The sequence below is a fragment of the Trachurus japonicus genome, chromosome 17 (assembly GCF_045865225.1).
Source record: "Trachurus japonicus isolate A0001 chromosome 17, Traja_1.0".
Lineage (NCBI taxonomy): Eukaryota > Metazoa > Chordata > Actinopteri > Carangiformes > Carangidae > Trachurus > Trachurus japonicus.
The window spans coordinates 3,196,514-3,212,859 of NC_140923.1; the positions used below are offsets into that span (position 1 = coordinate 3,196,514).

The following is a 16,346-nucleotide window of genomic DNA, read 5'->3' on the forward strand; positions in this document are numbered from 1 at the left end:
GCTATTTGTCCCCAAGGTCATTGATCAAAAAACTCAAAAATGTCAAAACTATAATAAAACAAATTCAAATCAAACGGCCATGGACCATTGTCCAGGCAAAAATAAAGTTTCTTAGGTTTATTTTCCCTTGGCAAACAAACAAAGAACAATGGCCCTTTGCCACCTCTCTTGCCGTGGTAAAAACCATCAGCCCTCCCAGGTGCCTGGCCCACCTATGCCTGCCTACCCATAAACTCACCCAGTTCCAGCTACCCGGTACCTTCAAAATAAAAACATTGATGAATACCCAAATCAGCTCAAACAATACTAAATATCATGAGCAAACTAAACCACAAAAATTAACTAACTGTAATTAAATATTACAAAAATAACAAATAGCTCCAACACAAATATCCAACAAACATTTAGAGCTCAGAGAAGTTTCTATTTTAAAGTGGAGAAATGTGAGTTTAGGTAAAGAACCATCATCATGAGCAGTGATCTCCTCCATGGCTCCAGTTCCACCTCAACAAACTCAAACATCAACACAACAAGAAATGACAAGAGGTCAAAGTCCCGCCCACAATGTTTGATTGACAGGTGATCTCTGTGCAGTGCAGAGACACAACAGCAATGAGCTTTTAGCAACAAACATGGAGACTAAAGAAAGTGATGAACTAAAATACAGATTTTAACCAACTGCTCCTTCAATGATCTTTGTCTATTTGAGTTTACACAACTCTGCTGTGGATTCATTATAAACCCAAACTCCAGCATGTAGAGGCTGAGTGAATGTGGTCTGGACTCTGTGGAGGAGAGTCATGGTCTCAGAGACGCTGTAGAAGGACAGAATACCTGCTCTGTGATCCAGGTACACTCCTACTCTGGAGGACTGAGGACCTGAGACTGGAGTCTTGCTGTTGTTGAACCAAAATGTGAAACTGTTTTTGGAACAATTTAACGACCAAGATTTGCCATTACGTCCAAATGCACTTTCTCCCCCTGCTCTGCTGATATTCTTGTATGCAACTGCTACAAGAACTCCTCCTCTACACTCCACCTCCCAGTAACAACGTCCAGTCAGACTCTCTCTACTCAGGACCTGAAAACATGTAATGAATCTGTCTGGGTGACGAGAATAAGACTGAACTTCACTCATACATGTTACTTTCCTGTTTCCCTCAGATAACAACAGGTATTTGTTTGCTGTGTTTGGATCCAGTGTGATTTCCTGTGAATATCTTAAGAAGTCAGCTCTGGTCCTCGGCTCTGGTGGTGACAGTAAAACATCCACTTGAGTCTCTGTCAGTGAGATGTTTGTCCATGTGCCTCTCAGAAGGTCCTGTAGTTTGTCTCCGAGCTCTGACACAGCTGCTGTCACATCCTCAAAGTGTCTGAGAGGACGGATATTGATGCTGGATGAGTGTGTAGATGGACTGAGTGCTGACAGTGAGGGGTAGTTGTGTAGAAACTGGGTGTGATCCTCTGTGTGTGACAGCAGCTTCAGCTCAGCGTCTTTCCTCTTCAGCTCAGTGATCTCCTGCTCCAGCATCTTCTCAAGCTCTTTGACTCCACTCACTTGAGTTTCCTGCTGGGATCTGATCTGCTGCTTCAGCTCAGAGCTTCTTTTCTCCATGAGACGGATCAGCTGAGTGAAGATCTTCTCACTGTCCTCCACTGCTTTATCAGCAGAGCCATTAATGGCCTCCACCTCCTGTTGAAGCACCTTCACATCTTTCTCTGTGTCCCGGATTCTCTGCTGGATCTTCTGTCGACTCAGCTCCAGCTGTCTCTGCCTCTCAGTCCTTTCTGCTGCAGCTGAGACTGTGTCGTGGCCTTTATGTTCATCCATAAGGCAGACAAGACAAATAGACTTCTGATCAGTGCGGCAGAAAATCTTCAACACCTCATTATGACGAGAGCAGATGTTCTCCTGGAGCTTCTTGGAGGGCCCCACCAGCTTGTGGTTTTTAAATGAAGGAGATTCATAATGAGGCTGCAGGTGGTTTTCACAATAAGAGACCAGACAAACCAGACAGGACTTAACAGCTTTGAGTTTCTTCCCAGTGCAGAAATCACAGGCCACATCTTCAGGTCCAGCATAGCAGTGATCAGCAGGAGCAGCTTGGAGTCCAGTCTTCTTCAGCTCCTCCACTAAAGCTGCTAACATGGTGCTTTTCATCAGGACAGGCCTCGGTGTGAATGTCTGCCTACACTGAGGACAGCTGTAGATTTTCTTCCCATCCTCTCCATCCCAGTGGGTTTTAATACAGTTGAAGCAGTAGCTGTGTCCACAGGGAATAGTCACTGGATCCTTCAGTAGATCCAGACAGATGGAACAAGAGAAGGTCTCCTGGTCCAGATGAACTCCTTTCTGCGCCATTTCACCTCTCACAGACGACGACGACTGTCTGAGTTTCTGTTGCTCAGAAGTGAAACTAGTTTGAGCTCTGATCTCAACAACATGTCTCTCTGCAGTGAACGGGGCCTGTCAGCTCCTCCTCTTCACCACATGTTGGTTCCACCCATCTTCAAACTGTAGATCTGAAGGGGAGGGAACACGGAAACACCTGAACAGGGTGCAGCTCATTGTGTTTAAGAGCAGGAAGAAGGGGGAGGGGATCAGGTTTAACATGTTCCAGTGTGAGGAGCAGCTGTATCTCAACTTTTCCTCTTTTCAATGAAGACTTGTTAAAAACAAAAGAAAGTTAGATCATTCATCATGTGTCTGTCAGAAGTTGTAAAAAAAAAAAAAAAAAAAAAACCTCCTGGTATCTGATCAGGTGTGACTCAGTCCTGTTTGTTCAACCTTTGTCCGACACAAAGTTCAACAACAGAACAAAGTGTTTCATGTCTCAGTTTGTTTGCAGGAGACAGATTATGTTGGCATTGTCACAACTATCTGAACTTTAAAAAGGATCTAAAGACCCTGCTGTCCCAACAGGCTTTTTTTCCATCAGTTTCCAGAATAGTTGATCAGTTTTCTCATAATCGAATACATGTGACATCTGAGTTTATCTTTTTTTAATATTAATAATATAAACAGTAATCTAACTGTCGTCTCTGCAACACCGCCACGCAAACGTAACGCGCCCCGTAACCCGTAATCTCTTGTTTATGACAGATACAACTACACAAATATACACATGATAACATGGTAGATGATAAATAACGTAATCCACCGCTCCATGGATTGATTTCTCACCGGCTTTGTTGGAAACAAATGCACATGGAGGTGAGGAAGATTAGAGACACAGAGGAGGAGACACCAGACCTGGAGAGTTTAGATTAATTAGTGTGAATGCTGAAAGCATTATCACATTCATGAAAGTCTCAACCTCCCTTCACCTGAAGTATTGCTATAATCCAGTGGTAAGGTGGCTGCTTGCCAACCCCAAGGTCATGGATTCGTATCTCACCTGAGCAGTCTTGTTAGTGAATCAACCTCTTCTAACTGTAACTACTACCACTTGGTCTGGCTTATTTTCTGATCTTGCATGAGCAACCTTGGTAATGCATATATGCCCCCCACCTTTTCTCTTTACCTCTTTCTATCTTGGTTTGTCTTAACTAAACATGTTTCTTGTTTATACCACTGCTCTAAGACAACTGTGTGCTCTCTGTGGCCTAGTGGCAGAGTAAAGGTCTACTGACCATGAGTTTGTGGGTTCGATTCCTCCCTTGGTCATACCCTTGCATGTTGATTACTACTTGCACTATTTGCTAATTCAGCAATGGCGTTCAGCTGCTTTCAGCATTCACACGTATTTCTAGTTATTCTTACGTCTTCCGCTCTTTTTTTAACTTGTCCTTTCAACAATTCATATATCAAAACGTTCAGCTTTTTCCATACATTATTGCTATGACTTTTCTCTTTTCAACTATTCATACTTTTTCAAATATTCAAATAGTTCAGATTTTTTTTGTCCCATAGAAAACAGTCCTCAAACTCTGAAACTACTGGTCCTTCTTTGAACCTCATCTGCTTCCACATACTTTCACCTACAGGCTTCATTCAAATTCTGATCTGTACAAAAACTTCTAATGTATTCAACCTGTGTACAACTTGTTCATATCTTGTACCGTTTTTTAAATAAATCCTTTAAAAGCACATGTGCATTTCTGACCAATGTCACACTTCTCAATGAGTGTGTATTGCATTAGCCAGAGTGAGTGACATCATTGTTAGAGTGGAGGAGAGCCAAAAAAGCGACTGGAACTTTTCTTCTTAGACTGCAACCAAAGCTACAAATGACACTCTACACTTATGATTTTGGAAACAGTTTGTAGCCACACTTGTCTTCTGTCTCAAAATGTTGTCAAAAATGCACACAGACTTAGAGAATATCTTTAAATATTTTTTTTAAATGCAGCTAGGGAGCTCTCTGCTCCCATTCACCCTCGTTCATTTTTTTTTCAGAGCAGAGTAGATGGAGCTCCAGTTTGTAACTTGCTGTAAATGGCATTATACTTTGTTTAAATTCACTAAAAACAGTCACACCTTGCACAGAACTCCCGTACTTCTACTTCTTGCTTATTAGGGATGCAAACAATTAATCGACTATCGATTAATTGTCGATAAGAATTTAATCGATTAAATTAAATTACTTGCAATTAATCGTTCCTTTTCAATGGGAGTTTTACTGTGAAATGTAAACAAGCAAAGCCGACATAATGTAGCAGATCTCTGTGTAAACGTGTGCAGCGCTGCGCACTGCAGCACACAAGGGAGAGAGGGAGAGGAGGTGAAAAGAGACAACACTGTTACCTGTTGTAGCTATACGGGACTCAGGCTGTACCATCGCTAACACACAGACGACCGGTGAGTAACGAGTCAAAAAGCCGCCGACACGGAGCTGCCTGAGGAGTTGTAATGCAGCCTGAACGCAGCTCAAACCGACCCGGTGCCTCAGCACGGCGGACAAGCTTTGATAAACACACCGGATCCGCGCTGGTTTACAGTATCCTACCGTAGTTTAGCCGGTCGCTACCGGAGCTTAATTTAAAAAAAAGAAAAGAAAAGAAAAAAAAAGCGCTCGTTGCGGTGCCGCGGAGAACAGCGCGTGTGTCCAAGCTGTGTTGGTTTATGTAACTTAAGGGGACAAATGAACCACATGTTTATTGTCATGCATTGCTGACCTGGGCATTGTTTCTCAATAAATTAGAAAACCCTTTCCCATCATTCCCCTTTTCCCTGCATGGTTGAAGGAGACTGGCTCGCATCCAGGCTCCCACTCCCTCCTGCGCCGACATGTCACCTTAAGTCACATAAACCAGTACGGGTGTGTGGACACAATATTGTTGTCAGCGCGACAGCGCCTCATCACCGCTGGTGTTAAAAGGCTCCGTTCTTTCTGCAGTCAGGTTAAAGCGCACATCCGCTGTGTTGGTAAACAAATAATCCCTCTATATCAACGGAGGCAGCCGTGCTTGAGCAGCTTGGGTTGGAGGTGGTGTGAGTGCGGGCCAGCGGGGGACAGGGGGGGGGGGGGGGGGGGGATTCGGGCTTCAGCACGGTACGGAACAACTGGCCCGTGTGAGTGTGTCCTTATTTGTGGCCGCTGCAGCGCCACACGGGCTTTGCCTTTCAGCAATCAAGCGCTGTTTTCGTCTTTGTTAATAACAATAACAGCAACAGCTGTCGGCAGCTGAGATTGCTGTGCCGTCACCATAGAAACGCAAGACGCATTACGGCTCATTCGCAAAATACCTTTCAATGGAAACACCCGCAAATGGCAATTGCACTTTTTCGAAGTTTCAGAAATATCGCTTTTATTTTGCGAAAATCTGTAATGGAAACGCAGCTCTCTCACCTCATCTCATCTCATTATGATAGGACTTCAACCTCAGAGCTCTCTGTCCCAAATAACGTGCTACTTAAACATTTTCATTGTGCTGTGCTCTTAAAATAAATTAACAAATACTAGTGTAAAGTCCATAAGGAATTTTCCCCTTAAATTTAGGTTCTCAGGAAAATCGCAGCTTATCAATTAATCGATCATCGATCGATAAGGTCTATCAACTATCGATTAATGAATTACTCGATAATTTGCATCCTATACTATTCTGCTTAACTTTCAGCTATCATTGAATAATCTCACATTCATGAAAGTCTCAACCTCCCATTAACTCAAGTATTGCAATAGTCCAGTGGTAAGGTGGCTGCTTGCTAACTCCAAGGTCATGGGTTCGAATCTCATGGGAGCAGTCTTGTCAGTGTATCAACCTCTTCTAACTGTTAGTCTGGCTTATTTTCAGATCTTGCATGAGCAACCCTGATAATACATATATGCCCCCCACCTTTTCTCTTGACCTCTTTCTATCTTGGTTTGTCTTAACATGTTTCTTGTTTATACCACTGCTCTAAGGCAACTGTTTGCTCTATGTGGCCTAGTAGGAGAGTAAAGGTCTACTGACTATTTGTCAATTGCGTTTGCTAATTCAGCAACTGCTTTCAGCATTCACACGTATTTCCTTCAGGAAATACAATTTCTAGTCTCTTCACCTATTTCTATCTTGGTTTGTCTTAACATGTTTCTTGTTTATACCACTGCTCTAAGACAATTGTGTTCGATTCCTCCCTTTGTCATACCTTTGTATGTTGATCACTACTTGCACAATGGCGTTCAGCTGCTTTCAGCATTTACATGTATTTCTAGTTATTCTTATGTCTTCCGCTCTTTTTTGTCCATTAACTAGTCCTTTCAACAATTCATATATCAAATGTTCAACTTTTCCCGGACATTATTGCTATGACTTTTCTCTTTTCAACTATTCATACTTTTTCAAATATTCAAATAGTTCAGATTATTTTGTCCCATAGAAAATACATTGGAACAGTCCTCAAACTCTGAAACTACTGGTCCTTCTTTGAACCTCATTTGCTTCCACATACTTTCACCTACAGACTTCATTCAAATTCTGATCTGTAGACAAACTTCTAATGTATTCAACCTGTGTACAACTTTTTCATATTTTGTACAGTTTTTGAGATAAATCCTTTAAAAGCACATGTGCATTTCTGACCAATTTCACACTTTTGTCTCTTTACCTCTTTCTATCTTGGTTTGTATTAACATGTTTCTTGTTTGTACCACTGCTCTAAGACAATTGTGTTCAATTCCTCCCTTTGTCATACCTTTGTATGTTGATCACTACTTGCACAATGGCGTTCAGCTGCTTTCAGCATTTACATGTATTTCCTTCAGGAAATACAATTTCTAGTTAGACAATGCTCCACCCATTCAATGTGCAGAGGTGTGAAATCAGTCCATTCCCCTGTGGCTGTGTCTCTCCATCAGCTGTGATTTATGACCTGTATAATAACTAGTGCCTGTAGACAAGAGATATGCATACAAAATTATGTGACATACAAAGTGCGAAAATACATGTTACACAAAGTTTATTTTCAACAACATTAACCACATATTCAAGCATTTCACTCATAGAATACAAACATGGGTCTGTTAGCTGTCATACATCATTCTCTGTAGTGTAATGATCTCATCTATTGATACCTGGAGTAAACCATACACTGATTGTTTCTGTAAAGTTGGGACAGGAGCAAGAAAAGGCTGGGGAAGTAAATGGTACAAATAATAAACAGCTGGAGGAGCATTTTGCGACTAACTTGGTTAATTAGCAACAGGTCAGTAACATGGGATTGATTACAATTACAGTATTTACACTTTGATTAAAGTTTATAGACCTTATTATTGAGTGGATCTGAACAGCAACAACATTTGATCTGACAAACACGTCAATGTAAATATGATTCTAGATTACTTTGTTTCCAAAACGAGCCTCAGTGATAAAGGAAGGTCTGGTAATTGCTCTGATGAGGCCCAAACAACAACACACACATATAATCAACACAAACATCCAACAAACATTTAGAACTCAGAGAAGTTTCTATTTTCATGTGGAGAAACGTGAGTTTAGGTAAAGAAACATCATCATGAGCAGTGATCTCCCCCATGGCTCCAGCTCCACCTCAACAAACTCAAACATCAACACAACAAGAAATGACAAGAGGTCAAAGTCCCACTCATAATGTTTGATTGACAGGTGATCGCTGTGCAGTGCAGAGACACAACAGCAATTAGCTTTTAGCAACAAACATGGAGACTAAAGAAAGTGATGAACTAAAATACAGATTTTAACTTCAACTGCACCTTCAATGATCTTCGTCTATTTGAGTTTACAAAACTCTGCTGTGCCTCTGTAATAAAGACAAATTCCAGCATGTAGAGACTGAGTGAATGTGGTCTGGACTCTGTGGAGGAGAGTCATCGTTTCAGAGACGCTGTAGTAGGACAGAATACCTGCTCTGTGATCCAGGTACACTCCTACTCTGGAGGACGGAGGACCTGAGACTGGAGTCTCGATGTTGTTGAACCAAAATGAGAAACTGTTGTTGTCACAAACTAACGTCCAAGATCTGTCATTGAGTCCAAAAAAACTTTCTCCCCCTACTCTACTGATATTCTTGTATGCGACTGCTGCAAGAATTCTTCCTCTCTTTTCCACCTCCCAGTAACAACGTCCAGTCAGACTCTCTCTACTCAGGACCTGAGGATATTTAGTGAATCTGTCTGGGTGACGAGAATAAGGTTGATCTTCACCTCGTGTTACTTTCCTGTTTCCCTCAAATAATAACAGGTATCTGTGTGCTGTGTTTGGATCCAGTGTGATTTCCTGTGAATATCTTAAGAAGTCAGCTCTGGTCCTGGGCTCTGGTGGTGACAGTAAATCATCCACTTGAGTCTCTGTCAGTGAGATGTTTGTCCATGTGTCTCTCAGAAGGTCCTGTAGTTTGTCTCTGAGCTGTGACACAGCTGCTGTCACATCCTCAAAGTGTCTGAGAGGACGGATATTGATGCTGGATGAGTGTGTAGATGGACTGAGTGCTGACAGTGAGGGGTAGTTGTGTAGAAACTGGGTGTGATCCTCTGTGTGTGACAGCAGCTTCAGCTCAGCGTCTTTCCTCTTCAGCTCAGTGATCTCCTGCTCCAGCTTCTTCTGAAGCTCTTTGACTCCACTCACTTGAGTTTCCTGCTGGGATCTGATCTGCTGCTTCAGCTCAGAGCTTCTTTTCTCCATCAGACGGATCAGCTGAGTGAAGATCTTCTCACTGTCCTCCACTGCTTTATCAGCAGAGCCATTGATGGCCTCCACCTCCTGTTGAAGCACCTTCACATCTTTCTCTCTGTCCTGGATTCTCTGCTGGATTTTCTGTCGACTCAGCTCCAGCTCTCTCTGCCTCTCAGTCCTTTCTGCTGCAGCTGAGACTGTGTCGTGGCCTTTATGTTCATCCAGAAGGCAGACAAGACAAATAGACTTCTTATCAGTGCGGCAGAAAATCTTCAGCACCTCATTATGACGAGAGCAGATGTTCTCCTGGAGCTTCTTGGAGGGCTCCACCAGCTTGTGGTTTTTAAATGAAGGAGATTCATAGTGAGGCTGCAGGTGTTTCTCACAGTAGGAGGCTGAACATGTCAAACAGGACTTGACAGCTTTGAGTTTTCTCCCAGTGCAGACATCACAGGCCACATCTCCAGGTCCAACATAGCAGTGATCAGCAGGAGCAGCTTGGAGTCCAGTCTTCTTCAGCTCCTCCACTAAAGCTGCTAACATGGTGTTTTTCATCAGGACAGGTCTTGGTATTAAATTCTTCCTACACTGAGGACAGCTGTAGATTTTCTTCCCATCCTCTCCATCCCAGTGGGTTTTAATACAGTTGAAGCAGTAGCTGTGTCCACAGGGAATAGTCACTGGATCCTTCAGTAGATCCAGACAGATGGAACAAGAGAAAGTCTCCTGGTCCAGATGAACTCCTTTCTGCGCCATTTCACCTCTCACAGACGACGACTGTCTGAGTTTCTGTTGCTCAGAAGTTAAACTAGTTTGAACTCTGATCTCAACAACATGTGTCTCTGCAGTGAACGGGGCCTGTCAGCTCCTCCTCTTCACCACATGTTGGTTCCACCCATCTTCAAACTGTAGATCTGAAGGGGAGGGAACAAGGAAACACCTGAACAGAGTGGAGGTCACTGTGTTTGATGGCAATTTTTTTTTCAGTGTGAGCAGCTGTTGACTGTTATGACCTCTTTTCAATGAAGACGTGTTTAAAACTTACAAGTTAGATCATGTGTCTGTCAGAAGTTGTAAAAAAAACCTCCTGGTATCTGATCAGGTGTGACTCAGTCCTGTTTGTTCAACCTTTGTCCGACACAAAGTTCAACAACAGAACTAAGTGTTTTATGTCTCAGTTTACTTGCAGGAGACAGAACATGTTGGCATTGTTACAACTATCTGAACGTGTTTCAATTATAGTATTAAAATAGGCATAATAACACACTTTATTTTTTACAGCACCCCTTAATGATTTATCACATCACCCTTTGCAAGAAACATCTCATGGATACATGGGTAACTGGTCATCAGTTTCCTGAATAGTTTCAAATTAGTTTTCTCACTACACAAATATACACATGGTAACATGGTAGATGATAAATAACGTTATCCACCGCTACATGGATTGATTTCTCATCAGCTTTGTTGAAAACAAATGCACATGGAGGAGAGGAGGGTTAGAGACACAGAGGAGAGACGAGACCTGGAGAATTCAGATATAATTAGTGTGAATGCTGAAAGCATTATCACATTGATGAAAGTCTCAACCTCCCTGAAGTATTGCTATAGTCCAGTGGTAAGGTGGCTGCTTGCCAACCCCAAGGTCATGGATTCGTATCTCACCTGAGCAGTCTTGTTAGTGAATCAACCTCTTCTAACTGTAACTACTATCACTTGGTCTGGCTTATTTTCAGATCTTGCATGAGCAACCTTCAGAATGCATACATGCCCCCCCCCCCACCTTTTCTCTTTACCTCTTTCTATCTTGGTTTGTCTTAACATGATTCTTGTTTATACCACTGCTCTAAGACAACTGTGTGCTCTCTGTGCCCTAGTGACACAGTAAAGGTCTACTGACCATGAGCTCATGGGTTCGATTCCTCCCTTGCTCATACCTTTGCATGTTGATCACTATTGTCAATTGCATTTGCTAATTCTGCAAGGGCGTTCAGCTGCTTTCAGCATTCACACGTATTTCTAGTTATTCTTACGTCTTCCGCTCTTTTTTGTCCATTAACTAGTCCTTTCAAGGCAAGGCAAGGCAATTTTATTTGTATAGCCCGTTTTTACAAACAGTTTGTCTCAAAGGGCTTTACATGGCATCGTAACAACATCCTCTGTCCTTAGACCCTCACATCGACTGAGGAAAAACTCCATGGAAAACCCTTTTAACAGGGAAAAATCGGAGAAACCTCAGGGTGAGCAACAGAGGAGGGATCCCTCACCCGGGACAGACAGACGTGCAATAGATGTTGTTACAGACAAGAAAACAGTTTACAGTTTGTCACAGAATGTGCGAAATATGGAAATGCTAGCAGGAGTTGATGAAGGCAGTCTCTGCTGAGGGGGGGGGGGGGGCTGGCCAGCTCAATGGGAGGGCTGGGTGGCAGACTGGTCCATGGGAAGGGAGGGGAGGCCGGTCTAACAGCAGGGGAAGGGGTGGGAGGGGGCGATGCAGGCGGCGGCTGGTTCAGAGAGATGGAGTTCCGGTGGATCTGCGGAAACACAGAGAGAGTGCGAGACACCAAGGCCAAACTACGAAGTGCAGCAGAAAATGACAGTTCAAAAATATACTGAGGAGAGGAGAGGAGAGGAGAGGGAAGGAGAGGAGAGGAGAGAGGAGGAGAGGAGAGGAGAGGAGAGGGGAGGAGAGGAGAGAGGAGGAGAGGAGAGGAGAGGAGAGGAGAGGAGAGGAGAGGAGAGGAGAAGAGGGGAGAGGAGAGGAAAGGAGAGGAGAGGAGAGGAGAGGAGAGGAGAGGAGAGGAGAGGAGAGGAGAGGAGGGGAAATGAGAGGGCTCTGTGTAACCAGATGTGTCCCCAGCAGTCTAAGCCTATAGCAGCGTAGCTATAAAATGGTTCAGAGCTACCTGAACCTTTCAACAATTCATATATCAAAACGTTCAGCTTTTCCCGGACATTATTGCTATGACTTTTCTCTTTTCAACTATTCATACTTTTCAAATATTCAAATAGTTCAGATTATTTTGTCCCATAGAAAATACATTTGAACAGTCCTCAAACTCTGAAACTACTGGTCCTTCTTTGAACCTCATTTGCTTCCACATACTTTCACCTACAGACTTCATTCAAATTCTGATCTGTAGACAAACTTATAATGTATTCAAGTCTTGTTAGTATATCAACCTCTTCTAACTGTAACTACTACCACTTGGTCTGGCTTATTTTCTCATCTTGCATGAGCAACCCTGATAATACATATATGCCCCCCACCTTTTCTCTTTACCTCTTTCTATCTTGGTTTGTCTTAACATGTTTCTTGTTTATACCACTGCTGTATGACAACTGTGTGCTCTCTGTGACCTAGTGGCACCACCGGCCCGTCTTGCCCGCATGTCGTGCGTTCGATTCCTCCCTTGGTCATACCTTTTCATGTTGATCACTTGCACTACATATTTGCCAATTCAGCAATGGTGTTCAGCTGCTTTCAGCATTCACATGTATTTCCTTCAGGAAATATATTTTCTAGTTAGACAATACTCCAGCCATTCAACGTGCACTGGTGTGAAATCAGCCTGTTCCCCCATGGCTGTGTCTCTCCTTCAGCTGTGATTTATGACCTGTGTAATAACTAGTGCCTGTAGACAAGAGATATGCATACAAAGTGCAAAAATACATATAACACAAAGTTTGTTTATTTTCAACAACATTAACCACATATTCAAGCATTTCACTCATAGAATACAAACATGGGTCTGTTAGCTGTCATACATCATTCTCTGTATTGTAATGATCTCATCTATTGATACCTGGAGTACACCATACACTGATTGTTTCTGTAAAGTTGGGACAGGAGCAAGAAAAGGCTGGGGAAGTAAATGGTACAAATAATAAACAGCTGGAGGAGCATTTTGCAACTAACATGTTAATTAGCAACAGGTCAGTAACATGGGATTGATTACAATTACAGTATTTACACTTTGGTTAAAGCTTATAGACCTTATTATTGAGTGGATCTGAACACAACAACAAAATTTGATCTGACAAACACAGTACTGTAAATGTGATTGTAGATTTCTTAGTTTCCACAGTGAGAACAAAGCTCAGTGATAAAGGAAGGTCTGGTAATTTCTATGTTAAGGCCCAAACAACAACAACACACAAATATAATCAAGACAAATATCCAACAAACATTTAGAGCTCAGAGAAGTTTCTATTTTCATGTGGAGAAATGTGAGTTTAGGTAAAGAAACATCATCATGAGCAGTGATCTCCTCCATGGCTCCAGCTCCACCTCAACAAACTCAAACATCAACACAACAAGAAATGACAACAAGAGGTCAAAGTCCCGCCCACAATGTTTGATTGACAGGTGATCGCTGTGCAGTGCAGAAACACAACAGCAATGAGCTTTTAGCAACAAACATGGAGACTAAAGGATGTGATGAACTAAAATACAGCACTTTCAATGATCTTTGTCTATTTGAGTTTACAAAACTCTGCTGTGTCTCCAAACCGGTAAAGTAAAACTCCAGCATGTAGAGGCTGAGTGAATGTGGTCTGGACTCTGTGGAGGAGAGTCATGGTTTCATGGTTTTCACTGTGTCGTGGCCTTTATGTTCATCGACAGGGCAGAGATACACTGCTGATCAGTGCGGCAGAACATCTTCATCACCTCATTATGACAAGAGCAGATGTTCTCCTGAAGCTTCTTGGAGGGCCCCACCAGCTTGTGTTTCTTTAATGGAGCTGCTTCATAGTGAGGCTGCAGGTGTTTCTCACAGTGGCCCTCATTTATCAAACTTGCGCAGGATCTGGTGTAGATTCTGGTGTAAATATCAGTGTAGGCCAAGTGTCACGTGTGATTTACTAAAAGTGTGTACGCTGCTGATTTCGGAGTAGAACCGGCGTGGTGGTGATAAATCCGGCGGCTGAAAACGAGCGTAATTTAAATGTCACGCCCCGATATATTCCTGCTTTAGAGGCGTCGCCCTGCCACTTTTACGACATGCAGACACGGAAGACGGCCAAGAAGACGGACTTTACTGGCATTACCGCGTTGAACAGGGAGAGGGCGGCAACATTAAATATCTGGACATTGATAGATTGATATAGCCTATTTTGTGATTGATAAGCGTCATCCTGGTGGATGGAGGCTGCAGACGCACGTGTCACCGACCACGTCAGGAAAGCCAGCGATCTCATGAAATGCTCCTGCAGTTTACTAAACACAAGTGACTGAGGAGAATCACGGCCCTAATATGCCTCATCATATAGGCATATTACTGCTGCGAACGCGACTTTATGACCATCAGCACCGCTGGCATGGTTCGGCTGATGGAGGGATGTGAAACACCGGCCCGATGTCCCGCTGACAGGTCCCGGTGACGGGAAAAGAAAAAAAAACACTCCGCCGCGGAGATGCACCTGGACAGGTAGCGGAGCCGCCCCCCAACCGGGGCTCCGGTGTCCGGGCAGAGAGAGAGACTGAGGAGCCGCCCGGTCATGCTCTGGTGCTGCAGATGTTGGAAGTTTGTGTGTGTGATCTACAATAACAGGTCTGTCTGTCATTGACTGTTTCTGTTTACACAGCTGATTAACGAGCATCTGTCACGTCGTGGTTTTTAATTCATCTCAGTTGCTCAAAATAAAAGTCGAGTTGAATTTTCAACACGGACTTGGTTGTAGCGTTTCTCTATTTTTGGCTACTTTTTATCTTTTTATCAATATAAACAACAACAACATGTGGTCCACATCGCTGCGTTATTAGACTATGGTTTAATAATCTTTTTGACACAGCAGCACTCGTTCCTGCATGTTCTACGCTGGTTCCAAATGTGCGTACACCTGGTCAGAGCTGGCGTGGGATTTGTGCGAACCGTACACTCACGTTCAGATTGATAAATGGCGATCCTTGCGGTGAATTTGGTGTACACCCATTTTTCTGGTGTACGCAAGTTTGATAAATGAGGGCCAGTAGGAGGCTGAACACGTCAAACAGGATTTGACAGTTTTGAGTTTTCTCCCAGTGCAGACATCACAGGCCACATCTCCAGGTCCAGCATAGCAGTGATCAGCACTTTCTGTTCAACCTTTGTTCAACAGAAAGTTCAACAACAGCACAAAGTGTTTTATGTCTCAGTTTATTTGCAGGAGACAGAACATGTTGGCATTGTTACAACTATCTGAACTTTAAAAAGGATCTAGACTCTGCTGTTCCGGGCTTTAGGCTTTTTATGACAACCTGTTTATACTTTTATGTTTTTGTGCTTTTATGTACCTGTTTTCAGCTGCGTGTCTTTGTTTTATACTGTGGCCTCGATCTGATTTGCGAACTGGTGCTACTTGTTGACACTCTGTACATGTTCTACAGTACTCCTCAACATCCTGATAGAGTCTAGGCCAATAGAACCTCTGGCTGATTCTATCATAGCTTTTCTGTTGTCCCAGATGTTCTGCCCATGGAATGTGGTGTCCCAAATGTAAGATTAGCTGATGCAAAGATTTAGGAACAACCAATCTGGGAACCTCAGTGTCTGCAATGTACAAAAGGTTATCTTTGAGGATGTCACCAATAAGAGTAGCTTGTTTAACTGGTACACCATCTATCTCACATACCTTGGCAAACAGAGGTTGAAGCAAAGGATCTGATCTCTGCAGCTCCTTAAAGTTGTCAGGGACTTGCCACTGTGGGTCCAGCAAAGTGGTCTCAGGATCTGGAACAACTGGAACTGGATCCTGCACTCTGGCCTTACCCACATGCTTGTCCCAGTGGCTTTTTACCCTTCCTAACCTTGGTACCCCCTTCAAAAAGGTCTGAATGGAGGTTAGGAAGGGGTTGCAAGCCTTTGGTCTGAGACCTAGTAACCACAGCACATGACTTGGATACAGCCTGAGCAAGGTTAGTTAGAACTGGTAAATCATTCCCCAGAAGGACATCATGTGACAGTTGGTCCACTACTCCCACCTTCATCATATATGCTTGACCCTCTATCACAACATTCACATTAGCAGTAGGATACAATCATTCATCTCCATGCACACATCCCAAACCCACTAGGTTCCCGAAGTCCAAAGTCTCATTGTCTACCAACTTAGCTTTCACCAGTGTCTGGGAACTACCTGTATCTAACAATGCTTCAGCCAATTGCCCATTGACAAGAACTGGGGTAGTATATCGGGATTTAGGCCTAGAAATTTGAATTGTGAGCTGTCCATGTCCATGAACATAGCACACATTGGCCTCTTTAGGCTTTTTAATTGGACACACAGCT

The 16,346-nt window shown here is 43.1% G+C and overlaps 2 protein-coding genes across 2 annotated transcripts; both read right to left on the reverse strand.

The window, feature by feature from the left end:
* Positions 1 to 387: 387 nt before the first annotated feature.
* On the reverse strand, positions 388 to 2,362 carry LOC146969749 (tripartite motif-containing protein 16-like). Its single transcript, XM_085805321.1, has one exon. It carries the CDS (start codon positions 2,360 to 2,362, stop codon positions 701 to 703), a length of 1,662 nt encoding a protein of 553 aa, XP_085661447.1. The 3' UTR covers positions 388 to 700.
* Positions 2,363 to 2,769: 407 nt separating this feature from the next.
* Positions 2,770 to 9,866, reverse strand: LOC146969750 (tripartite motif-containing protein 16-like). The gene is made up of 3 exons (XM_085804527.1): positions 8,455 to 9,866; positions 4,695 to 4,756; positions 2,770 to 2,788 (listed from the first exon to the last, which is right to left on the reverse strand). Exons 1-3 carry the CDS (start codon positions 9,826 to 9,828, stop codon positions 2,770 to 2,772), a joined length of 1,455 nt encoding a protein of 484 aa, XP_085660653.1. The 5' UTR covers positions 9,829 to 9,866.
* Between the last annotated feature and the right edge of the window lie 6,480 nt (positions 9,867 to 16,346).

Coding starts and splice junctions, on each gene's coding strand:
- LOC146969749 (XM_085805321.1), bottom strand. CDS start 2,362: ATGGCGCAGAAAGGAGTTCATCTGGACCAGGAGACCTTCTCTTGTTCC.
- LOC146969750 (XM_085804527.1), bottom strand. CDS start 9,828: ATGGCGCAGAAAGGAGTTCATCTGGACCAGGAGACTTTCTCTTGTTCC. Junction 4,757..8,454: donor CATACAAGAATATCAGTAGA/GTAGGGGGAGAA, acceptor AGTCCCGTATAG/CTACAACAGGTAACAGTGTT.